General features: G+C 42.7%; 1 protein-coding gene across 1 annotated transcript in view; it reads left to right on the top strand.

Moving 5' to 3' along the window:
- LOC124545669 (prolactin-releasing peptide receptor-like) overlaps positions 1–27,682 on the top strand; it is a 268,748-nt gene that overhangs the window by 111,162 nt on the left and 129,904 nt on the right. The window contains exon 3 of the mRNA XM_047124616.1: positions 14,630–14,960. Within this exon, the coding sequence (XP_046980572.1) occupies positions 14,630–14,960 (331 nt within the window). The remainder of the gene's footprint in view (positions 1–14,629; positions 14,961–27,682) is intronic.

The raw sequence follows: 27,682 nt of genomic DNA, 5'->3' as shown, positions 1-27,682 counted from the left end.
ACATTGGTAACACATGAACATTTCTCTAAGGATATAATTTCACATAATTTGAAAAAATATGATAGATTGCCAAAACATATTTGAACCGTCTATGTGTCGTAGGACACAGTCCACAGATGTCACAGGACACGAACATCAAAGGCTGCTGTTGAATTATCGGGTGTAGTTCATCTTATGACAATAATTTATGGGTTTTGCCTTCTGACATATCTTGCACTTCTTAAGACTATCCGTAGCTAAACGTCCCAAATTTGGATTATAACAGTATTGCGCTAATTTGGCTATATATTTTGGGGAACCAAAATGACCCCATTTTAAGTGCGTATACCATATTAGTGATTCCAAGTATTCACTCGGAATACAAACTTTGCAAACGTCATCGTCATGTTTTCCTCTGTATAACTGTCCGGATTTTAACTTGTCTTTGAAGCGACTTATCGTTTTACTTTCAACTGCATCCTTACTAAGACAACATATAGTCGTCTTGTAGCTGTTGTAGCTTTCGAGACAGCTGCGAAGTCTGCTTCTCACAATATCGCATTGATAAATTCATGACTTTAAAGCCAGTAGTTCGTTCTTTGCATTCGTCGTCATTCTTTCTTTTCGATAACCTTGAAAGAGCATCAGCTATGATGTTGCTTTCTCCTCTGATGTACTGTCGTGAAATATATTCTTGGAGTAGCAAAGCTCGTCGGATTAAACGTATATGAAACATCCTTCCCGTTAGAATAAAAGATAAAGCTTTGTGGTCACAGTATATAATAACCTTCTTTCCTTAAACAAAATAGCGAAACTTTCTGAGGGACCAGACTATAGCCAGTACTTCCAGTTCAGTAGTACAATACGCACGTTCACAGGTAGAAAGTGTTCTGCTGGCAATCCCAATTATTTTGATTGTATTGATATCTTTCGGATCGTCCATCTGGAAAAGAGTGGCACTTAATCCAGTTTCTGAGGCGTCTGCAGCAATATATAAATCTTGATTAAGTCTTGGATGATGCAACAGTGGAGCATTGACCTAGGTATTGCGAATGTTATCAACAGCTTGCGTGCGTTCTGTCATCCACTTCCACATCGCATTTTTCCTTAACAGCTGCAACAAACAGTCTTGGCTGACAACAGGTTGGGTAAAAATCGGTGAAAGACTTTAATTCTTTTCTATTCTTCGGGTATGGACATCTGTTAATCGCATCCATCCTTTTAGAATTTGGTTTTATCCCTTCAGGAGTAATTATATGTCCAAGGAATTTCAGTTGGTTACAAGCAAACTTGGATTTGCTCAAATTTACAGTAACTCTGTACTCTAAAAATCAAGCAAAAACTCTTCTTAATAAATTCAGGTGTTCCTCCCAGATTTCAGAAGAAATTAATAAATCATCCACATATAAAGTAACTTTACCCAAAAGGTCTCTGCCAAGTACAGTGTCCAATGCAGATATGGAAACACCACCGCTTATATTCAGTTCAAATTGCATGACTGTGAACTGGTAACTCCGGCCTAGAAAAACGAACGCTGTATGTTTTCTAGATTCTTTCGATATTCTTGTTTTGCAATATGAGCTACGCATGTAGAAAGAAGTTAAGAAGCGGGCACCATAAAATTTTTGTGTCAATTACTCTACGTTTTCGGGTCTGGTTTGTACAGGTATAATGATCTCGTTTATCTCACTTGCGTCTAACACCAATCTGATGTCACCGTTGGTTTTAATTACCGCCAAGAGGGAATTACTAAATTCGGAATCTGAGAGCTCAATAATACCCCATTCTATAATTTTATTGATTTCATTTCTTAGCATCTCTTTCTTTGTCCAAGGTATAGAATAGGATGTACGACAAAATGGTTTATGTGGATACGTCTTTATAGTGTATTCAAAATCTTTAATCACACCAGGACGTTTACTGAAAACTGGGAAATATTGGTCCAACAAGCAGTATAGTTCGTCCTTTTGGATGGCAGATAAGCATTCAGATTCGAAAACCTTTTCCTAAAGTGACACTTTACTTATCGTCTCTTCGGAACATTCTACAAGGTAAATGTTATCTACTGTTTCAAAATTGATACTGACATAATTCACCATTAAGTTCGCACAAAATTGATTGGGGGCTACTCTGCCCTAAATCATTGTGGCTGTCAAAACATTATTATTGGAATTAAATATACATTCACCTTACTTCAAATTAATGACTGCACCGGTCTCACATAAAAAGTCCAAACCCCAAATACATGGTACTGTCGTTTTAGGAACAACCAGGAATGTGTTTGCTATTTGAGCCTCCCGTATTGTAACGTCGACAAGTACCTGTTTTAAGACATTTTGCTCTTTTGCGCTGAACGCGCCAGACACGGTACATCCTGTGGCAAGAAATGTGAGCACTTTTACTCCTTGGCTTATCTGTTTTAAACAGTCCCGTTTCATGACACTAATAGTCGCTCCAGTATCAACCAATACCTCAACATTAACATTATTTATGCTTGCTGGAAATATTGCCTCTGAAATTTGTCCAAGCTTGTTAGAAAGATTAGGTTTTTCTTCAATTAATTCACCCCTTGTATCCATATCATTATTATACCTTAGTACATTTAATTCAAAATGATGCCTGACCTCCTCCTCCTTTCCAGTCATCCTAGAAAGGCATTCGGTGACCGGTTCTAGTTTAATCTCTCCTGCTGTGTCATTGGTGGTGGTTCATGTCCTTCCACGATCCGTACAGTATGATCCGAGTTATGATGCCTATCATGTCGCATATTTGATGCTCCATCGCCCATTGGTAAGACTCCCTGTGTTTGATGAGGACTCGATGTATTTTTTCCATCATCCCAACGAACATTCTGCTTCTGATTATCTTCCCATAGTCGAATACGATTAGGATCATCCTCCGGCTACATGTTAGGCTTATTGGTATTACCACTATGCACGTTCACGTCTCCATATCGAAGTTTACGATTCGGCTTCATTGCACTAATCTGATTTACTTGGTTACTATTACCTCCATAGCCAATTTTAGCGCAGTAAGTACCTCTTTTATATCGATTATGATTATTATTCATACTGCAACCATAGGACTCATGTTCTCCTCTATCTTATGACACGTGTTTGACATTTTTTTCTGTATTATTATCATCACAGATAAAATTACTACTATTATCGTTAATTGAGTTGCTGCGAGGGTGATAGACATTTGCCTACTACTCATCTGTCTCGCATGTTCCATAATCATAATCAACTACAGACTCTCCACGTCATTGTCCGGAGTATTTATTAATTTTTCGAGTATATGGATGGGCAACCTTCCCTTCAAAATTCTGATCACTTCTTTGTGATAAATCGGATCACTCCAATATCGTGTCTTATTTATGTACGTTCCAAAGTATAGCCTTAAAGTACTTCCTTTGCTGTTAAAATACTCACCTTGATAAGCCTCTTTTCGTAATTTCTTCTGTTTACTCGGTGACCAGCACTTAGCTAGAAAAGTCCTTCAAACTCAGCGCAAGTGTTGCAACTTTCGCTTGCTTCTGCAGCCCAAAATGCTGCTTCTACTGTAATTTTGGATACTATAAATTGAAATCTGTCGTGTTCCGACCAGCCTACGCAGAAATATTCTTTTGAAATTATTAATACAAAATTTCGGACGGAGATTGTTCTTTTCAGTGGAGAACGTTGGAAATTGCTTACTTTTGAAAATACTATTCTTCACCTTTAAGGAAGAGAAATATCCTCGCTGACCAAAAGAGTCATATTCTTTCCAAAAAGAATTATCAACATCCCGCTGTAGATTTTCATAACAGTTGCATTTCGGATCACCACAAACTCGTTTCTTTTTCGACCTACTATCTGAAAGTTCGTCCTCACTTAACAAATTCTGTGACGATTTTCGTTCTAATTCCGATAGTTTACGATTGGTTTCCTTTTGCCATTTAGGGAACTCATCAACTATTTTGTCTTTAATTAGCTGGAATTCGCTAGTGAATAGTTTAACTAATTCATCATTACTACTTTGGTGTTCATTTGTAGCTTCATTTTGATGAGGTTCAATAGCAGTCTTGAACATAGCTGCAATTTTTTTTTCTTTACTTCTATCCATTCAAATGGATCTTCGTGAAGCCTTTTTGTTGGATCTACTAAATATTTGTTGATCCCCTTACGAGAATCCGACTCACACTGTGTTATTTGTTTCGAAAGAGCTTCTATCTTTGCGTTAGCGTTGATACAACTACTTTCACACTTTACCATTCTATTGGACAGATTACCACAACTCTTCGAAACTGTTTGATATTTGTTTTCAACATCAGTGATTTTTTTCATTAATTTATTCTGTTGATTTTCTGAGGTGTCTCTAAATTTCGCATTTAACCGGGTCGCCCAGACTGCCTTTAATTCTTTTTCAGTAATTTCCAATTTCTGATCAAAGGTTCTAAGTTTACTTTCCAACGAATCCATTTTACCTTCTAACGAACCAAATTTGGCCTCAAATTTATCGTTTAACTTTTTGTTGTCCTCCTCTAGCCAACTACCATTCAACAAGCCCATTTGAGTATTTATTGATACTAACATATCGAACATTTTTTGATTAACATATCCAATTTTTGGATCAGCTGGCTGATCTACTTCGAAACCTCGATATCTTTATGTTTCTCCACGTTGCTTATCCTACTTCCCATTGTATCTGTTTCTACAGATAGCTCTAAATCAATAACAGTATGATCAGCTGTACATGTCTCCTGTTCCATACTAGGCTCATTGGAGATATTACCCGTATCATCTTCACTTTCCTCCCTCTCTCTAATCGTTTCCGTACTCGGGTGCAAATTATCACGTAATATTTTTTTTTTTTTCGTTTCAACATGATCATTCAGTACTAAATTATACATGTTTCATTGTATATCAAATTCACTGTTATCAAAATTCCTTTTTCAATTATAATGTTATTTTACTCATAACTGGTGGTATCGCTTACTTTAAGCGATTATTGAAGTGTACCTCCTTCGCTGGACTGATTCGGTGGCTGCTACATTGCTCTTCTATTCCAGGGTTCGTGATTCCGGATGGCACTCGACTCGATACAGCAAATTCTCCGTATTCGAGCCGCTCGTTGAGGCGCCACTTATACCGTGACGTCCGTTGTGTTTTTGTATTGTAAGGAGTCACGTATACCGTTTGTATACGTATACATGTATGTCGTCATTGTCGTCTCTTCTTTCCCTCGTCGATATCAGAGCATGAGAAATGTTAATGTTTGTGTTTACCTATTTGTGGTCGACAACACACAACTACACGGTCACGGTATCACCTGATTACGGAATAGCTGGATTAATATAGTACAAAGATAGTAGGTTTCGATGCAGCGTTATTTAAGTGTGATATTATTCTTCACTTGACCTTTGAGACACTAAGAACCAGCTACTCTTCATCATGCCCAAAGTTGACTTGTAACGAGAGCACTTACGATCAGTCTGTCACCACTATAAGAAAATATCACTGTTCATGAAATAACGAAATATACGAATAAACTTCGTTATGTTTTTCCTTTCATTTAATCAAATGCTTGCAAATGTATATTTCGCGCCCAAAAATCACCCACACCTCGATGTAGAGTGTAAACGTGTGCGTGAAAAATAGTTCACTGTTTCTGCTGATAACCACGTATGAGCTTTTGGGTTGCTAGGTTACTTCGATCAACAGGATTTGTATTGGATTTTGAAAATGGTCTTTCTATCCAAACTTACGTCCTCCACAATGGCTCATCAAATATTCTACCGTTTCGCTATAATGAAGAATTCGCGTAAATTGTATTTTCGCAGAGGTTAAAGCAAACGCGAAAGCAGTCCTGATACCGCGACACACTCGCGACGCTTACTAGCCTGTCACAAAATTGACCTGCATACATCTGCAACCAATTTCAAGGTCATAATTCACCATACACGATTGTGTGATTCGTCAAATCAATTATTCCTGGAATCGTAATCACTGATCTCGACACTGACCGTCCATAAACGCACAATTAATACTCTTTTTTCCCCTAAGAGTAAACGAATTACGTCACGTCATGTAGATAGTTATTAAAATATTATTCCAAATGATCTCAAATATTTATCGTCATTATATTTTAACGGTAATCAGTAAAAAAAATATTATATAGTATCGGAAAGTAACACATAACAGATCGCAAATCGCACGTAACTAAATGACAGCTTTGGATAGCGTCGGGACCTAATCACGCAAAACTATATAAAGAAATCCCCCAAATCTCAGTTTCTCCGTACCAACTGACAGATACAAATAAGATATTCAAGACCTCGTAGATCAATCCCGACCTGTAATGTTATAGTATCCCATGCTCATCTATGTCTTAAAAAATTGTAGTCTTTCACAAGACGGAAGAAAAAGGTTTAGTTTAGATCAACTTCTAACATAGAATCACACTGATATGGAGGAGAACTGTAAATTTTTATTCCATGTACATGTACAGAAAAACAGGCGTGGTTAACGTGGAGTTGAGTGATAGCAGAAATCGTTGAACGGGACAAAAGTGCCGTCATAAATCACAGTCTTTTAGGAATTTGAAGTTGTACGAGCGCATTCTGGAAAATGATGCCTCCATATTTTTATGTGAAAATCCTTTTTTTTAGTAAAACAAACGTTACTAACACTCTACACCTTTATTCTTCACGTCTACAAATTTATTTCTGAACCTAGTCACCCTGTCGATGAATGCATTTCACACAATGACAGACCAATTTGTTGATACCGTTACTGTAAAATGTCTGACTTTCTTGACGAAGTCATTCCTAATCTTCTGCTTGACCTCCTTCAGCATTATCGAAGTGAAGAAAGCGCCCTAAAACCGTCTTTTGTTTGTTTCGCGGCCGTTAGCCACTAGTCACTTGAATCAGCAGTTGTCTTGTGACAGCCAGAGCGAGAGCACCAGCAGCAGCGAGTACTGTTTGTATAAAGCGTTTTTGTACTTATTTGCTGCGCTTAGCTTTTAAATAGTTTTTCTGGGAAAACCTAGCGTAGTTTTCGCGTCTCGTATTTCAGTGAGTGTTTCTTGATTATCAGAGTAGCTCATCAGAAGATTATCTTGGGAATTTGTCACCGTATAGAGTAGGGTAAACATAGTCATGTGTAGGGACTGTGGTTGTTGTGAGCGGACGCAAGGAGAATTGGCCACTCTTCGGGGGCAGGTGGAGGCTTTGTCTGTTAGGCTCATCGAGCTCGAGGCGCAGGCGTCGGCTCGTAGTGGCGTTGGGGCAACTGTGGTGAGACCTATGCCTACTTCGGTGGCCTTGGAATCACATGGAACCCCTGATGTCGCTGCGTCTTCCGGCAGTGAGCATCTTACCGGTCAGCCATCACTCCAGGGTGAATGGCGGACAGTGGTGGGCTCGCGCGTGCCTGGCCGAAAGGCGAAGGTGGGATCTGGCCGCGTGGCAGCTGCCTTACCCCTTTCCAACAGGTACGGGGTGCTTCCTAGTGGTGATGACATCGTTTCCGACCCACCACAGGATGCCTCGCCTGTTGGGCCAGTGGCCGATTCTCCGGCAAGGTCCCGACAGTCACAGAGGGCGGGCCTATTAGTTATAGGGAGCTCCAACGTTAGGCGGGTTATGGAGCCCCTCAGGAAAATAGCGGGTAGGTCGGGGAAGAATGCCAGTGTGCACTCGGTGTGCTTGCCGGGGGGTCTCGTCCGTAATGTGGAGGAGGCCCTTCCGGCAGCTATTGAACGCACTGGGTGTGACCGGCTGCAGATAGTAGCACATGTCGGAACGAATGACGCCTGCCGCTTGGGTTCTGAGGCCATCCTTGGTTCCTTCCGGCGGCTGGCTGATTTGGTGAAGACAACTAGCATCGCACGCGGAGTGCAAGCTGAGCTTAATATCTGCAGCATAGTGCCCAGAGTCGATCGCGGTCCTCTGGTTTGGAGCCGTGTGGAGGGTCTAAACCAGAGGCTCAGACGACTCTGCGACTATAATGGTTGCAAATTCATCGACCTCCGTTATTGGGTGGAGAACTGTAGGGCCCCCCTAGACAGGTCAGGCGTGCACTACACACCGGAAGCAGCTACTAGGGTAGCAGAGTACGTGTGGCGTGCACACGGGGGTTTTTTAGGTTAGAGGGACCCCCCCTTGGGCGAAACGATAAAATACCTGACGGCTTACCAGAGAGGACATTATCATCGTTGATAAAGAACGTCCGTCCTCAGAGACCAAAAACAGGAAAAGTTAACGTAATATTGGTAAACTGCAGGAGTATCCAGGGCAAGGTTCCTGAATTAGTATCTCTTATTGAAGGAAATAGTGCGCATATAGTATTAGGAACGGAAAGTTGGTTAAAACCGGAAGTGAACCGTAACGAAATCCTAGACACAGAATGGAATATATACCGCAAGGATAGGATAAACGCCAATGGTGGAGGAGTATTTATAGCAGTAAAGAATTCAATAATATCCAGTGAAGTTATTAGCGAATGCGAATGTGAAATAATCTGGGTTAAGTTAAGTATCAAAGGTGGTCAGATATGATAGTCGGAGCTTCTATAGACCACCTGCATCAGCAACCGCAGTAGTTGAGCGCCTCAGAGAGAACCTGCAGAACGTCGTGAAGAAGTTTCGTGATCATACTATTGTAATAGGGGGAGACTTCAATCTACCAGGTATAGAATGGGATAGTCACACAATCAGAACTGGAGCCAGGGACAGAGACTCTTGTGACATTATCCTGACTGCCTTGTCCGAGAATTACTTCGAGCAGATAGTTAGAGAACCAACTCGTGAAGCTAACGTTTTAGACCTCATAGCAACAAATAGACCGGAACTTTTCGAGTCCGTGAATGTAGAAGAGGGTATCAGTGATCATAAGTCAGTGGTTGCATCAATGACTACAAGTGTAATAAGAAATGCCAAGAAAGGAAGGAAAATATATTTGCTTAACAAGAGTGATAGGGCACAAATCGCAGAATATCTGAGTGACCACCATCAAACGTTCATTTCTGAGGAAGAGGATGTGGAACAAAAATGGAAAAAATTCAGAAACATCGTCCAGTACGCCTTAGATAAGTTCGTACCGACTAAGGTCCAAAGCGAGGGGAAAGATCCACCGTGGTATAACAATCATGTACGAAAGGTACTACGGAAACAAAGAAAGCTTCATCATAGGTTTAAGAGTAGTCGAATCATAGCTGATAAGGAAAAGCTGAGCGAAGCGAAAAAGAGCGTAAAGAGAGCAATGAGAGAAGCATTCAACGAATTCGAACATAAAACATTGGCAAACAATCTAAACAAGAACCCTAAAAAGTTTTGGTCATATGTAAAATCAGTAAGCGGATCTAAATCCCCTATTCAGTCACTCGTTGACCACGATGGCACCGAAACAGAGGACGACCGAAGAAAGGCAGAAATACTGAATTCAGTGTTCCGAAACTGTTTCACTGCGGAAAATCGTAACACGGTCCCTGACTTCAGCCGTCGCACGGACGCCAAAATGGAAAATATTGAAATAAACGATATCGGAATTGAAAAACAACTGCTATCACTTAGTAGCGGAAAAGCATCCGGACCAGACGAGATACCCTTAAGATTCTACAGTGATTATGCTAAAGAACTTGCCCCCTTTCTATCAGCAATTTATCGTAGATCGCTGGAAGAACGTAAAGTACCTAGCGACTGGAAGAAAGCGCAGGTCGTTCCCATTTTCAAGAAGGGTCATAAATCAGATGCGAATAATTATAGGCCTATTTCGCTTACGTCAATCTGTTGTAGAATAATGGAACATGTTTTGTGTTCTCGTATTATGACGTTCTTAGATAATACAAATCTCCTTCATCATAACCAACATGGATTCCGCAAACAGAGATCATGTGAAACTCAGCTCGCCCTATTTGCCCAAGAAATTCACAGTGCCGTAGACACTGGCGAGCAGATTGATGCCGTATTCCTGGACTTCAGGAAGGCATTTGATACGGTTCCGCACTTACGTTTAGTGAAAAAAATACGAGCTTACGGAATATCGGACCAGGTTTGTGATTGGATTCAGGATTTCCTAGAAGAAAGAACACAACATGTCATTCTTAACGGTTCAAAATCTGCAGATGTAGAGGTAATTTCGGGAGTACCGCAGGGAAGCGTGATAGGACCTTTATTGTTTACAATATACATAAATGACTTAGTTGACAACATCGGTAGCTCCGTGAGGCTATTTGCAGATGACACGGTTGTCTACAAGAAAGTAGCAACATCAGAAGACTCGTACGTACTCCAGGAGGACCTGCAGAGCATTAATGCATGGTGCGACAGCTGGCAGCTTTCCCTAAACGTAGATAAATGTAATATAATGCGCATACATAGGGGCAGAAATCCATTCCAGTACGATTATGCCATAGGTGGTAAATCATTGGAAGCGGTAACGACCGTAAAATACTTAGGAGTTACTATCCGGAGCGATCTGAAGTGGAATGATCACATAAAACAAATAGTGGGAAAAGCAGGCGCCAGGTTGAGATTCATAGGAAGAATTCTAAGAAAATGTGACTCATCGACGAAAGAAGTAGCTTACAAAACGCTTGTTCGTCCGATTCTTGAGTATTGCTCATCAGTATGGGACCCTTACCAGGTTGGATTAATAGAAGAGATAGACAAGATCCAGCGAAAAGCAGCGCGATTCGTCATGGGGACATTTAGTCAGCGCGAGAGAGTTACGGAGATGCTGAACAAGCTCCAGTGGCGGACACTTCAAGAAAGGCGTTACGCAAAACGGAGAGGTTTATTATCGAAATTACGAGAGAGCACATTCCGGGAAGAGATGGGCAACATATTACTACCGCCCACATATATCTCGCGTAATGATCACAACGAAAAGATCCGAGAAATTAGAGCAAATACGGAGACTTACATGCAGTCGTTCTTCCCACGTACAATTCGTGAATGGAACAGGGAAGGGGGGATCAGATAGTGGTACAATAAGTACCCTCCGCCACACACCGTAAGGTGGCTCGCGGAGTATAGATGTAGATGTAGATGTAGAAGTCCTTGAATGTGTTTCTTAAATTCTTGAAACGGATGATAATCGGATGAGGCCGATTCGGAATTGTATGGAGGATGATCAGTGACAATGAACACTAGGTGCCGTTTTGTTGGAGATGTCACAGCATTCGCGTGCACTCTGGCTGGCGTTGTCATGCTGAAGGAGACGGTGTTCCATGTGCGGACGAATTCTTCGAATTCAAAATCGATTACAGCACGCTGTCTCTCAGACACTGACATAGTTATGCTACACACCACCATGTTACACACTATAATTCCGAGCTAGCAGCAGAGGACTACAAATATGTAGACGTGTAGAATAGCGATATAGAGTGTTAATAACGTTCCTTTTATTTAGAAAGCTTCAGGAATTACCACAAAATTCTTAGGCATAACTTTTCAGCACGTCCTCGCAATACGCCGTTGAGACATGGTACTTAGGGAAAGGCAGTGTCGGTGTGGACGGGGCCTTACTCAGTTACTGTTGGCTGTGCAGTTTTTTTTCTTTTAATCACGAACACTTTATTTGGAACCAACTGCATGCATATAAGGTTTACAATAGGGAAAAATTATAAAATTTGGCTGTTAATATCTAATTAAAAATTCTTTAGCTAAATTGCATTCACAGCTGGAGGCCTTATTGAACAGAAATTAAAATTATTTGTCGGCTGAAGGCCCCAGTAGTAATTGCTCAAAACAATTTGGCAGCTGAAGGCCTTTATATCAAATTATTACTAAAATATTATTTGAAAAAAAGTACAATCATATTAAGAGACAATATTTAATTAAGACTCTTACGACAAACTCCATTCTTGGCTGAAGGCCTTATTGACAATGAATTTAAAATTAGTTATCGGCTGAAGGCTCCAATAGTAATTATTCGAAAACATTCTGATCATACCAAGAGGGAAGTGGGCCTCAGACAGTGCTCCAAGGATTGGCCTGGGAAAATCGCTCAACTTTGTAAACAATGAGACAGGCAGCCAAGAGTTCTACTCACTTAACCGGATGGCAACTCAAACTACTGACAGTTTAAATGCAGACCAACAATCCTGCAAAATCTACCTAACGTCTGGTAACCAACACAACGATGGAATAATCTACGCAAGGCGGAACCGGTGGACAGCACTGCGTCTAGAGAATCCAGTGTTTAGAACATCCAGAAGCAGAAGGAACCGCGACGACCAAGGTAGTCCAAAAGAACAAAATTTCAAAACCACAATTAAGGAGACTCACGAATTACATGCTATACCGTACAGCAGCGGGAAGATGGAATGTACACTGCCGCGAAAATACGTTAACCTCCAGGTCAGGCAACTGGAACGATAGCGGCCACTAGGCAGAAAAATTCCTCTGGATGAACTTCGCAAATAAATACAAAGGATTCAGTGATTAATAATAAGAAGTGGAGATTTGCTATTGAATTTCGCGAACTCCAAGCACTCCACTCGTTGCTCTTCGTCTCAGCGAACCTGCAAGCAGTAACGCACTAACAATGGTGTGATCTCCAATAGTGGAGGTTTCACTACTGGGTTAATGTTCACTCAACTCAAACGTCCTGGGTCCGGTCGACAACGAGGTTGTGTCCCTCGCAAGTACAGCCCCTCGATACGACAATGCTTGCGTGCCTCCAGTGGTCCCGGCATGTCCTAGTGGTGCCAGACCTCCATCCAGCTCCGTCCCAACTGAACTACCGTTATACCCAACCCAGAAAATACTTGATGTCCTCCCGAAAATAGTACCACGGTAATCGATACCGATAAACGCTGCTCCTGCCACTTGCGGACAGACCATGCTAGCGTACATAGTGCCGATAGTAAACACAAGAAGAAAGCGAGACGCCACTATACCTATTACACGACGCCAACCTACCAACGGACCAACGCGAGCCGCACATGGCTCAATCGTTACATCCACTTTTCGTTTGTTCTGACATACTCTACATCTCCTGGCACTAATGTTTTCTTTGGCTGTTGACCTCACATAAGTAGTTTGTATGTGGCAATTTCAAATCGATGAAAATTACCAAGGGTTCAGGTTGTTTTGCTAATATGGCCGCTTCCTCATTGTTGTAATGCACCCACAGCACATGGATTACCTGCCTTTTCTGTGTACTGTGAACATATTCCACTAGGATATCGTATATAGAACTATTTGTTGTCTCGTCTCACTTCGGTGTTCAACATTTTTAATGACATTCCATGGGAAACGATCAAAATCTTCAAGACTCGACACTTTCTGCACTGTTGAAACTGAAGCCTTTTTGGGTTCTTCTAAGACTTTACTGACATGGATCAGAGTTAAGAGAAACGCATAACCAGTATACTCCTCTCGATGAATTTTTCGCCCATCTATGTAGACTGAGTGATTCAGCTAGCCCTTCCATTGGGTTGTATACAGTCCACAACTCCTTCAGACACCATGTGCAAGATTTTCATACTTTCTCACGCATTATGTACTATTAACTCCACAGAAAAACTGAACAGGAAGTTTTGTATCAAATTTAATGCAGTTAAATTTTGTACTTTGATACTATTCTGCTGTAGGTCACAGATCTTGAGTTGTTCGAGAAGAACACATTTGAACATCATTTTTGTACGTTTTCCTTCACCAACTCTAAAACTGCGGGCTATAGGGAAAACGTGTCCCGCACAAAACTTAAATTTCCTACTGAAATGTCCTGTTCCATTTTCTATAGGACTAAAATTCTGTACATATCGACCGGGAGAACATGTGAAATCTGTGAGGGCATTGTGGGTTGCATAAAACCCAGCGATAGGGGCAGCTGAATCACCCTATGTAAGCAGGACCACTTAAATTAGGTGAATCCACACATGTACCTGTAAATAAAATGCAGTTATGTAAGTATGTGATTACGTAGGCTTTCCCGGCATAATAACTCTTGAAAGTCTCTTCGGGTTTGCTGCCGGATCCAAAAATCAACTTGAATCGTATTTCGGCGATCCGACTGGTCGCCATCTTCAGGAAAATGCTGCTTCTGCTGAAGAGTCCCGCTGAGAACTGACGTCAGGTTGCAAATCGACGTCCTATATAAGCCACCGTTCAGTACACGGCGCATGCGCCGCCCATCACGGTTTCTGCCTTCCAAGACATGGAGGCGGCGCCGCTCTTAGTGAAACACTACTGGCAACGATATATCGCAATCAAGGCCGCACCGAAGAACGTTCAGTTGTGATGCGAGACAATAGAGGATTCCACGTCTTGCTAAGAGGAAACCCATTGTCTCTGTTGATTAAATTATCATCCAACCTAATTTCAATTGCCTCTTTATAGACACTGCTACAAAAACCGGGAATGTTGGCAACAACCACAGTTTCATCAAGTTTCATACTGTGTCCCTCATTTAGGCAGTATTCTGCTATCGCCGATTTTTCCGGCTGTTGTAGCCTCGTATGACGGCGATGTTCCACACACCTGTCATGCACTGTGCGAATGGAACGGCCAATGTAAGCTTTCGCACATTGACACGGAATTTTGTTTTTTACTAGATCAAAAGTAAAAATTTGCCCACCCAGTGCACAGATCCCAGGTTCCAGACAACAGCAAGTGGGGAGAGTGCGGTATCGAAAGCGTTGGTACGGCTTGGTTGCAGCGGGAGGCCGTCCAAGGTGCTGGCGCGGCTGGTGGTGGGCGCCATCTGGGCGGCGGGCGCGCTGCTGGCGGCGCCCATGGCGGCGGCGCTGGGCGTCTCGCTGCTGCGGGTGCAGGGCGCCGCGGCGCCGGTGCCCTTCTGCCACAACGTGCGCCTGTCCGAGCGCGCCATGCTCGCCTACCGCCTGCTGCTGGTGGCGCTGCAGTACGCGACGCCGCTCTGCGTCATCACCGCCGTGTACGCGCGCATGGCGCTCCGGCTGTGGGGGCAGCGCGCGCCAGGCAACGCGCAGGACACCAGGGACGCCGCGCTCGTCAGGAACAAGAAGAAGGTACCGTAGCTGCTGCTGCTGCTGCTGCTGCTCCTCCGTATGGCTGAACGAAGGGCGGGTACTTCCGATACTACTACGAAGGTCACTCCAAAACAAATGCACATTACTTTTTTTAAAAATACAGTTTACATTCTGCATGTGTGAAAGTTTTACAGTGTGTAGATACATCCTTCCCGCTTGTTTTCAAACTTAGTTCAACCTGTTCCCGTGAGTGACGCCGTCACTGCGTCTCTTGAAGATGGCTGCCACACTTCACGTGCGTCAGAAGCAACGTGCTGTTATTGAATTCCTGTGCTGTGGAAACGAGACAGTGTGAAACATCCACAAGAGGTTGAAAAAGGTGTTTGGAGATGCTGCTGTCGATCGCAGTACAGTTAGTCGGCGGGCAAGCGGGTTACGTGATGAAAGCAGCCACGGCAATATTGAGGATTAACACACTCCAGACAATGTGCAGAGAGTTAACGAATTGGTTACTGCTGACAGACGCATCACGGTGAACGAATTGTCACGCTACGTTGGGATAGGGGAAGGAAGTGTTTGCAGAAAACTAAATGTGTTGGCGTTAAAAAAGGTTTGTGCCGGGTGGGTTCCCAGGATGTTGGCTCACAAAGAAAGAAGAAAAACGGTATGCAGGGAACTTTTGGCACAGTAGGAGAATGGTGGCGATGAATTTCGTGGATGAATTGTGACAGGTGATGAAACATGGCTCCTTCACGTTTCAGCAGAGACGAAGAGGCAGTGAATGGAGTGGCATCATGGAAATTCACCCAAACCACACCTTCTGCTGGAAAAGTTATGGCTATGGTGTTTTTCGATTCCGAAGGACTCTTGCTTGTGGACATCATTCCAAGTAGAACCACCATAAATTCTGATGCATATGTGAGGACACTGAAGAAACTTGAAGCTCGACTGAGTCGTGTTCGACCACATCCGCAAATGCAGGATGTTTTGCTGTTGCACGACAATGCACGGCCACATGTCAGTCAAAGAACCGTGGAAGCGATCACAAAACTTGGATGGACTACACTGAAACACCCGCCTTACAGTCCTGACCTGGCTCCATGTGACTATCATGTCTTTGCGAAACTGAAAGACTCTCTTCGTGGAATAGGGTTTGTAGATGATGACTCGCTTGTGCAGGTTGCCAAACAGTGGCTCCAAAAGGTTGGTCCAGAATTTTACCATGCGGGTATGCAAGCGCTGTTTCCAAGATGGGGTAAGGCAGTTGAGAGCGATGGAAATTATGTGGAGAAACGAAAATATTGTTACTAAAGCATGTATCTACACACTGTAGAACTTTGAAACATGTAGAATAAAATTGGATTTAAAAAAAAGGTGTGCATTTCTTTTGGAGTGACCCTCGTAGTTCATGTTGGTTGGTGCATAACATCTACACCAGATCTTTCTAGCTCTCTTACCTGCAGGCGGGCAGACACTCATAAAGGTGGCAAGGGATGAATAGACTGTCGGTATGTGGGCTGCCTTGCAGTGATCGTCCCTCATTGACCCAGCACCCGAGGTCAGGTGTGCCCAGGCATGTCAAACATGTGCAGGTTGAGTGCAATACGGCAATGTCGTGAGTGGTCTGCAGTCCCTGCATTTGACAATCGTCGCATGAGATGTGGGTCCGAAAATCCATTCCAAACAGATGTCGCTACATGAACTATGTCGACCACCTCAGCCCACCCCGTGGCATTGGCGTATGAAATCCGAACCAGCAGTAGTTGTTACCTATCACTAGGTACCTACATGGGTCAGCTTCGCTCAATTTAGTACAGATGAAAAGCCGCTGATTGTTACCAAACAAGCACGTAGCCCCTGCCACAAAGGAAACATAGTGCTTAGCTACATCACAACTTGGCGCTAATCATCATCATCATTATCATCATCATTTAAGACTGATTATGCCTCTCAGCGTTCAGTCTGGAGCATAGTCCCCCTCATAAAATTCCTCCATGTGTGCCTGATTTCCCTATTCTGAAGTTTCTCCACTCTTATCCTCCTACTTATGGACCTGACCTCCTGCACTTTCGGCCTCACAATACCAATTTCACTGCAGATTAAATAGTGATCAGTGTCATCAAAGAATCCCTTGAATACACGTGTGTCCCTCACAGCCTTCCTGAATTCCTGGCCTGTTATTATATAGCCAATGACAGATCTGGTTCCCCTGCCTTCCCAAGTATACCGGTGAATGTTCTTAGGTTTAACAAAGGAGTTTTTGATTACTAAGCCCATACTGGCACAGAAATCCAAGAGTTTTTACCGTTCCGATTGGCCTCCATATCCTCTCCAAATTTACCCATAACCTTTTCATACCCTCTGTTCGATTCCCAATCCTGGCATTAAAATCACCCATGAGCAGAACACTGTCCTTGTCCATTACTCTAACAACTACATCACTGAGTGCGTCATAAAAACTATCCATCTTATCTTGATCTGTCCCTTCGCAATGCGTATATACTGACACAATCCTAATTTTCTTGCTAGACACTGTCAAATCTATCCACATCAGTCATCGTTTACATACCTCATTGCAACTACGCTGGGTGCCATTTCTTTCCTGATGTAAAGCCCTACACCGGATTGTGCTATTCCTGCTTTGACTCCTGACAGGTAGACCTTGTATTCTCCCACTTCCTTTTCTTTCTCACCCCTTACCCGAATGTCACTAACAGCTAAAACGTCCAACCCCATCTTACTTGTAACCTCTGCCAGCTCCACCTTCTTCCCAGAGTAGCCCCCATTGATATTAATAGCTCCCCATCTCGTTACCATTCGTTTGACGAGTCGTATCTTAGGAGTCCTTGGTTTGTCAATTACAGGCATTTTGCTCTGATTGTTGCCAGCATCATATTTAAAGTACGAGGAAAGCAGCTTGCTAGCCTTACTTGCCCCGGGTCCCATTGAGTTTTACCCCTAACGGTTGAGGGACTAACTGGTGGGTTTGGTAGTCTTGGCCGTCTGAGCACAAAGGTGACCACGACTCAGAATATGTCCGAGATGCCCAGCCTTATTCTAAAGTAACTGCTATCCCTATTGTCAGGACCACTTACTTGGCCACTCATACGTTGCCCGTGGTTCATGAACTAGGACATGACAACAACTTGGTGATAAGTGTAGATTGAAATAAAGGATTCTGTGTGCACTGTAAAACATCTCTGCCTTCATGCGAGTTCCGTTGGGGCATACAAGCCATGGAGGCCAATGTGTTATAAGGCTAGGTAGTGTCGGTCACCTTTGGCAACTTGTGCTGAACTGAGTGTTTATTCTTCTTCACGCTTTGATCTGTCACTTGCGCACTGTATCCAAGTGAAGACTATATAAGTGAGACACATGCCTGTAGTGCTCTATTGTAGCCGAGATCACTAAAGCACGCCTGCGTAGTGCCTCTGTACACACTACTACATGGCTGGTAAGAGGAAAGTGTGGCGATGCAGTATCTGGTTTGTAGAGTGTCTGTGGTGCGTTTGAAACTGACGTGAACTCACAAAGGAATAGCACGAACCTGGAATATTTTGCCTTTAAAAGAGGAAAACTGAGTAACATTAGTGTTGCAAAAAGTTAAAAGGATTTGTAGGAACGAATTAAATCATTCTTTAAGGCGTCTAGACGCAACAAAGTGTAGCGGAACACTCATATATTTTTTGGTGTAGATTCTTTTCCGGGAACCCCCTACAGTCTTCCACAGAAATATATTCACATGAAAATTCAAATGTGTTAAATCTTATGGGACTTAACTGCTAAGGTTATCAGTCCCTAAGCTTACACATTACTTAACCTAAATTATCCTAAGTACAAACACACACACCCATGCCCGAGGGAGGACTCGAACCTCCGCCGGGACCAGCCGACTGCTAAACTTCTATAATAAAAAATGCATATCTTTAAGTGCCAAAATTAGACATTACAAAACAGTAATTAAACCTTCGTGTTATATGCCAGCGAAAGCTTGGCACTAAACAAGATAACTGAAATAAAAAAATCTAAAGAAAGAAGAAAGAAAAATATTTAGGAAAATTTTGGGACCAAGGTGGACCGAGAGTGGGTATAGACTAGAGAAAACGTCCAAAGTTGAATAATATTCTAACACAGAGGCAGCCATGAGGAAAAGACTCCTCAAATTCTTTGGCCACACAGGCTAACATAAATAATAGTGAAATTTGTAGATTCCCTCGCTAATGTAGGAGAATAGATCCAAAATGTTAAAAAGAGTTGGAATTTGCCAAAATCACCAAAGAAGAAATACACATAAGGAAAAGAACAAAAATAAGAGGTCAAACCAGAGACAGCTCAAAAAATCGGAACAAAATGGAGTGAAGAAGACCTAAATTCTCACAAACAATGGAAAACTGGTGGAAAAATAAAAATAACCAGAAGAACGGAAAACGAACCATCTTTACTTAGCGTCTTCCACTCCGGGAACTTTGCGACTAATGCGACTAATAATAATAATAATAATAATAATAAAGAAGGTAGAAAGTTTTAAAGCATTGTGTGAGCGCCGGCCGTGGTGGCCGAGTGGTTCTAGGCGCTATAGTCTGGAACCGCGCGACCGCTACGGCTGCAGGTACGAATCCTGCCTCGGGCATGGATGTGTGTGATGTCCTTAGGTTAGTTAGGTTTAAGTAGTTCTAAGTTCTAGCGGACTGATGACCCCAGAAGTTAAGTTCCATAGTGCTCAGAGCCAGTTGAACCATTGTGTGAGCATGTTGGTGGTAACTTAATCTGGACAATCCGTGTAGTGTGCCATGTAAGACTTTTAGGTTCAAGTACTTCTCCCATAGGAATAAATATTGGCTTTGGTCGTACGGAAGTAGATGGGTTAGCACATTTTGCATATTTTCAGTCACTGTTGGGCAGGAAAATGGTCTTGGGTAACTCTTCGCTAAGGCAAAAAGTGCAGAAGAGAGTAATTAGAATTATGAGAGGAGTTGACATGTGTACGTAGACACATGCCTCCATTAGGTCGCTAGGGACAGTAAACTGATATGTGAAAGTGTCGCCATGTTGAACGCGGACAAACATGCCACGATGAAACTGGCACACAAAATTAACGAGCTTCTGGGAGCGGCCACCCTCCTCCAGAAGACTCCATAGCTCAGCCCTCGGTGGACGGTCGACTGTTTTCCGTAAATTATGAAAGGACATGAAGGCATCGGGGTACCGAAGGCCTTCTTATTGCAAATTGCTCAGGTATAAAATTTGTATGGAATTTGTCTATTTGGTCGAATTGACGTTGGCGTTTTGGAAGTATTTGTTCAGCAAGAGAAATAAGCCTTGTATTGATGTGGATGACAAAACGTTTTGTCCCATATGTGGCATAGGTATTGTTCTGTAGGTCTCAGGAGCGCGTATAACGTCTTTCTTTACGTGCAGTTCGCATATTGCGGCGTGCTTAGAGCAGCAATTCCATGTCCCAGATACGCTGATTGATCTCTTTTACGGCCGCCGTAACAGATGTCTTCTACGGCCAAACTGCTCTAAATAGGTATTCTGGCATTATTCAGCAGCGGAACCACACGGTGAAATTCCTCAAACTAATGATATGGAAGTGCTGTGTTATGAACGTACGTCTTACCGTATACAAATTTAGCAATTTTCTTTTGATGGCCATTTTCCATAGCAGCTACACAATTTATATTAACGCTTGGAACAGACATCCGCCTGACAGGCGGATATGGTATACTTTTTTCAACTATAGGATCTAAGAATCGCCGGCTACGAGATTATCAGTTGATATTTAGTCGTAATGTAGTTAAGGCAAATGTTTCGTCTTTCCGATTTACCCAGGAAAACTTGTTTCCGTTCCAGACGCACACCGTCCCACAGGCGGATGTTTCTGAAGTAGCAGTATTGAGCCTCACAGGTGGATAATCAAACTTCTTGTTTAAGTTCTTTTACATGGCATTTTGAGTTACCTGGCTACACTACAGCTTATTTTATTGTGTTTGCTGAGAGGAATCTGAAGGGGATAGCGGTTTCCACAAAATCACAGCTAGCAGGTACCTTACTTTTAAGCGCAGTTTCAGTTTGTTTTAGTGTGGTTCACTTTCCGCATAAGTTACAATTTTATTCGCTCGAAATGTTTTCTGTACATAGCTATGTGCTTTACACAGTATCAGTTTTGATTTGATATGTTATGGCTCATTCATTTTATCATTGTTTCTAGATTGTTTGCTAGTTTCTTTCTCATTAATTACATTCAACTAGGAAGTCCCAGGATATATTACTTCCTAACGTAGCATGTTTATTTAGAGTCCAACGGCTGGAACAATATCTGTAGAGGCTTCTAACAGAAGTAGGCGAATTATTCCGGTGGTGGAGGAGACTTCTTTTACTAAATAGCCTCTAGCTGTGAAGTCGAGACCAGTGATTCGTATGTTCCTAACAAAAACGATCTTTCATCTGTAGATCCCGACACAGGCTCAGACGTATCCGAAAATGAGCTGGATGAGAATAGTTTCTATGAAGATAATGCTACTATTAATACTTAAACCTGAGAGACTCAATTCTGATGACAACGTGCCATGTACGATAATCACGACGTGTTCCAAGTTTCTCTGTTCGTTATCTCGGGGCTGCCGAAGTGACTCTATTCGTTTTCAGTATATCTAAGATATTGTACAAAATGGCTCTGAGCACTATGGGACTTAACTTCTTAGGTAAATAATGTACAAAAGTGATTAAATATGTTTGAGACAAATGGATGTGGTTCCAGAAATGGAACAAGAAATTGAAAGCTCCGAATTTCAAATTTTCAGATAAGTCTCAGTCTTTAACACTGGCCTAATATACGCCAGAAAAAACGATATTCGCCACACAGACGAAAATAAAATATTCCTATGTGCCTCCTAGGCGAATGTTCCCCAGAACGCACTTTAAAACGATGTTCCTATCTAAATGCTAATGAAAACGCCTGTTTCATGCGGCAACTAAATGTATTTAATGTGACAGACACGTTTCACTTTTCTTAACATGGTATCATCAGTAGATTTGCTGGACTTTTGCAATTAAGTTGCTTCACAGGTACTGATTTTAGATTTACAATGTTCATAACCAAATTTTTAGATAAGATGCTGACGTACTCGTAGTTAAAAATCTATGTCAATTCTTGACGACTGCACTGCTATCAAGTCGAAATTTCTGCACTTCACTGAATTATTTACGTATGCTATGACAGACGCAATATACACTGAAGTGAAAAATTCATGGCTTAACGACATGCACATATACAGATGGCGGTAGTATCGCGTACACAGGATATCAAAGGGCAGTGCGTATGCTGAGGTGTGGTTTGTACTCACGTGATTAATGTGAAAAAAATTCCCGACGTTATTACGGCTCCACGACGCGAATTGACAGATTTTGAACGCAGAAGGGTAGTAGGAGCTATGCGCATGGAACTTTGCATTTCGGAAATTACTGGGAAATTCAATATTCAGAGTGTCAAGAGCGTGACGACAATACCAACTTTGAGGCATTACTTCTTACTACGGACAACATAGTAACCGACGGTCTTCACTTCTTCATTTAACGACTGAGAGCAGTAGTGTTTGTGAACGGCTGTCAATGCTAACAGGCAAGCAACACTGCGTGAAGTAATGCAGAAATCAACGTGGAACGTGCGACGAAAGTATCCGTCACGACAGTGCAGCGAAATTTGGTGTTAATGGGATATGGCAGCAGACGAGCGACGCGAGTGCCCTTGGTAAAAGTAAGACATCGCCTGTAGCATCGCTCCTGGCATCGTGACCATGTCGGTTGGACCGTAGACAACAGGCAAATAGTGGTCTGGTTGGATAAGTACCGATTCCAGTTGGAAAGATCTGAAGGTAGCGTTCGAGTGTGGCGCAGACCCCACGAAGCCGTGGCCTCTACTTGTCAACAAGGCACTGTGCAGGCTGGTTGTTGTTTCTGGTGATGGTGGGAGCTGCTTCAGCATGGAATGAACTCGGTTCTTTGGTCCAACTGAACAGATCATTTGCTGGTGATGTTTGTGTTCGGCTATTTGGAAACCATTTCTAGCCGTTCATGAACTTCATGTTCCCAAACAACGATGGAATGATGGTGGATTACAAGGTGCTGTGTCACTGGACTACAATTGTTCGAGATTGGTTTGAAGAATATTCTGGACACAATTCAAGCGCCTGAAGTGAATGCCTTTGAACATTTAAGAGACATAATTGAGAGGTCAGTTGGTGCACAACATCGTGCATCGGCAACACTTTCGTCATTATGCTAGGCTACAGGAGCAGCATAACAATATATCTGCTTTGGACTGGCAACAACCTGTTGAATCCATACCACCTCGAGTTGCTGCATTATGCCGGGAAAAAGGAGTCCCAACACGATACTAAGTGGTAGCCCATGTAACCTGAGTGCTTTAACCATAACTTTCGTTACTTTAATACTAAACACAGCATCTTGCTATAATCTCGGTAGTGTGTCCAGTCTAAGCGCCTGCAACTCTCGCTTCCCGCGAAGTAGACCGGTATAGCGGGCCCCGGACTTAGTAGGGGTCAGCCTGGCCGGTCGTCCCGGAAACACAGACGCTTCCCAGAGGCCATCAGGAGGCGTCCACGGCGCCGCAAGAGGTCACTACAGCCGCGGACGTCTTTCCTTCCCCTGGACACGTGAAAGGGGTCTCTTCTGCATGCGCCAAGCAGTATTTAGGCTGGCGCAAGAGCCTGGAGAGGCAGGTCACGCCGAGCGAGCCGACTGGTGTCATCGTAGACGCCGCGTCATCATCCACCGCCGCCAGCGTACCGGAGCCATCCTCGCAGGGCCTCTAATCGTCCTCGGACTCAGGCGACGGCAACGTGGACTCCGCTCCGCTCTTCACGAGACGCCCTGGGCTTGGTTTGGTAAAGTTGTATGGTTACTACAGACAGTTTATGTTTGGAAGAATATCTGATTTAGTTATTGGTAGGCTCGGAGGATCAGTCCTACTTCACGAATATTGTTTTGTAATTTTTGAAGAAAGACTCTGGTTTTACAAAAACGCTATAACTCACACTCTGAGATTTTCCTATCCGCGGACGGCGGATATATTACTCGGTGTGTCATTTCTTTGTGGCAATTTTGGAGGTTTTAAAGGATGACAATTATTGAACTGTATGAAATAAAATCGTCTGACTTCTGAACAGTCTGCGTCAGGACGTTCAAACTGCGCAGCTGGCCACGGGGCATAGTGAGAATTGGTATGTGCTGAACGGTTTGGTTCAGTGACGAAGCCCACTTTCATTTGGATAGATTCGTCAGTAAGCAATTGAAAACTGATTCGTAGGTAGTCAGAGAGCACACAGGATAAGGTTAAGGTTGTGAATGGGGGCGTAAGCAGTTATGTGAGTTGCACAAACAAACACACAACTTTATCTTTTTAAGAACCATATTGGTTAAAAACAGTCTTGGTTGCAATTTTAGTTTTTTTTTTTTTTTTCAACTACGCGTTTCACCTTATTTAGGTATCTTCAGGTCAGGCCAACATCGCCTTCGTTAAACTCAGTAAACTCATCTAGAAAAGTTTTTACTGAGTTTAACGAAGGCGATGTTGGCCTGATATATTCGACGATGCCCTTTGGCTACACTGACTAAAGTATCCTTCTAAGGAATAACAAATTTAAGGTAACCTGAAGATGCCTAAATAAGGCGAAATGCGTAGTTGAAAAATAAAAAAACTGAAATTGCAACCAAGACTGTTGTTAACCAATACTGTTAAGCACAGATTTGCTGTATGCCAAATATGGATTGTAAGAATTTTTAAGAACCACTTATTTACACTTTGGCTTAAAAGATCACAGTTAAACAATACGCCTGAAGGCCTGGCTTATAAATTAAAAGCAATTAAAAAAATACAAGGTAAAAATTAAAAAAAATGCAATAAAAACATTTAACGGCTGAAGGCCTACGCTACACGTCTGAAGGACAATTTTAATTAAGGCACATTTATAAACAAATTTTTAAGCAAGAAAATTTCTTTTAAACCAACAACACAATTGCCAATGTCTGATTAACTTATTGCACGGCCGTACAACAAGTCGGATAAATAATTTAGAATAAACCCCTTGCTTCTCATAAAAAATTATCCTTTAGAGAATACACATGGCTGAAGGCCTGATAAGGGGTTCACGCAAAATCCTCGGCTTAAGGTCACACATAACACATGTAACATCTAACGACTTAGGGCCTGGATTACAAACAGTTTCAGATAGAACAATTTCTAAGAATGAAAAAAAATGTTTCCAAGACAATGCTCAAAATTTTAACACTGCTGAGGGCCTTTATGTGAAATTAAAAAAAAAAAAAAAACTGAATTAATACACGGCTGAAGACCTCGCACAATACTTCAACTAAAATGAAAATCACAATTTAAAACAAACAGAACAAGTGGTGCTCAGAAGTGTTTCAAGGGTCGGCCTAGGACGGTAGCTCAAACATAAGGTGGGTTGAGACAGGCAGCCAGAACTTGAAGTTAGGTAATCGGATGGCAACCCAAACTAGGGACGGCCCAGTGACCGACCAACAATTTAACCAATTTCCTTCCTTCCGACCAGCGGCACAACTATGGAGAATATCGGTCGACGACGAGAATACGAATAGCACTACGTCTCCAGAAACTGGCGTCTAAAAACAGCCAGGGAAACAATAACCACTTTAAGCAAATATGAACCAAACAACTTAAAAGACTACATGCCATGCTGGACAGCAACAACGAGGAAAAGGACCACTGCCTACAAACTACGCTAACTGCCAGGGCAGGTAACTGGAGCGTTAGTGGCCACAGGGCAGAAAATACCGCTGGTGCACTTTATTGATAAGTAACATTCAATTTACTAATCACTTACAACATAGGAAGACAGCTGCAAGATTTCACCGAATCCAACACATCATACGTTGCTGCTAGCCCGAACGGCCAAGGGGGGAACAACCCGCAAATGAACAACCTCACAATAGGTGAGGATTCATAACAGATCAACTGATTACTGAACTTCAGCGTCCAGGTTCGGTGGGCAACGAACTTGTCGCTCTCGCAGCTAGCGCCTCACGATCCGACAGCGTGTGCACACCGCCAGCGCCCCCGGCATGGCCTCGCGCCCCGGACACTTGTTTGCTGCTCCGTCCCAATCAACTCACCACACATACACACCGGCACCCGGAAATACTAGCGGTCACACCAAAGATAGTACGACAGTACTAGTATCGATAAGCGCTGTTGCTGCCACTCAAGGAGGCAAGCCAGCAACTTGGTTACGCCAGTAAATAAGAAAGAAACAAACCGCCATTCGACGTAAAAATGCCAAAGAAACAATGGCATGAAAGCGAGCCGTACCCCGTTCAGCTATATTGGCACACTTGGGAGACTGAGATTCGGCACTTCACGATCGAGAAGTCTCTTCATCCTCAACAGGTGGCTGTGTGGAGTGAAATATCCTGTCCAAGAATAATCAGTGCGATATTCCTTGATGGCACGGTGACTACCGAACGGTATGTGAACGTTTTGGAAGATGATTTCATCCCCATTATCAAAAGTTACCTTGCTTTCGACAAGATGTGGTTCATGTACGACGGAGCTCGACCCCATCGAAGCAGGAGAGTGTTTCATGTTTGGAGAAGCACTTTGGGGACCGCATTCTAGCTTTGGGGTACGTAAAGGTCACTGGCAGCGGCTTCGATTGCCACCATATTCTCCGGATCTGGAAGCATGTGACTCCTTTTTATGAGGCTGTATTAAAGGCAAGGTGTACAGCAATAACCCTAAAACCATTTGTGAGCTAAAAACAGCCTTTGCGGTGGTCAATCCAGAGCATCGATGTTCCGACACTTCAGCAGGTCATGCATAATTTCTGCGCCAGATCATCGCCAATGATGGCAGACATATTGAACATGTCATAACCTAAACAACCGTCAAGTCACGGACGCTGGCCGGGGGGCAGTATTATGCTATGGGACTGATTTACTGGGATTCCCTGGGACCTGTGGTAGTAGTCGAAGGCAGCATGATACTTCTGGTGAGCGTGAACCTTCTTGCGTAACACCTGTATACCGTCAAACTTGATAGCCTCCCCAAGGCCGATGATATCATCCTTCAGGCTAATTCTTCATGCCTCAGTGTTGTAATAGTACTACGGTGGTTGACAGAGCGTGATAGTGAACACATGTTGATGTACTGGCCACCAAATTCGTTTCATTTGCACCCCATTAAACACATCTGAGAGGCTGTCGGGCACCAGTTCCTCGCCTTAATTTACGGAGATTACATGATGTGTTGAAAGACATACGAAGCCATATACCTCCAGGAACCTAATAAGGTCTAGATGAATACCTGTCACTTAGAATCACTGCACTATTGAGCTCCAAAGGTCGGCAACGCTATTAAGTAGGTGCCCCATAATGTTTTGGCTCATCAGTGTATAGTGAATGTATAGTGACCTTGAAAATTTCTACGATATCAGGACTGGGAACCGTATTTATGAACTCAGACTTCCATTTCTGCTGATGATATTATACCTTTTAAGTCTTGGTATCGTCACTGATTCCATCCCCATCATGCCATTAATTTCATTTCTGTTCATTTAAAGTACTTAACAGTAAATGACATTGAACGTTAATGTTTTAATGCCACGTATGGTATCGGACCGAACACTGAGCCATTTTCACATAATGTGTGATATAAATACGCAGAAATTATGATGTTAGCTCGGATAAAATACAGCAACCGA

Source organism: Schistocerca americana, chromosome 8, assembly GCF_021461395.2.
Source record: "Schistocerca americana isolate TAMUIC-IGC-003095 chromosome 8, iqSchAmer2.1, whole genome shotgun sequence".
Lineage (NCBI taxonomy): Eukaryota > Metazoa > Arthropoda > Insecta > Orthoptera > Acrididae > Schistocerca > Schistocerca americana.
The sequence above is the reverse complement of the archived record's forward strand: the minus strand, read 5'-3'. Positions and strand labels throughout refer to the sequence as shown.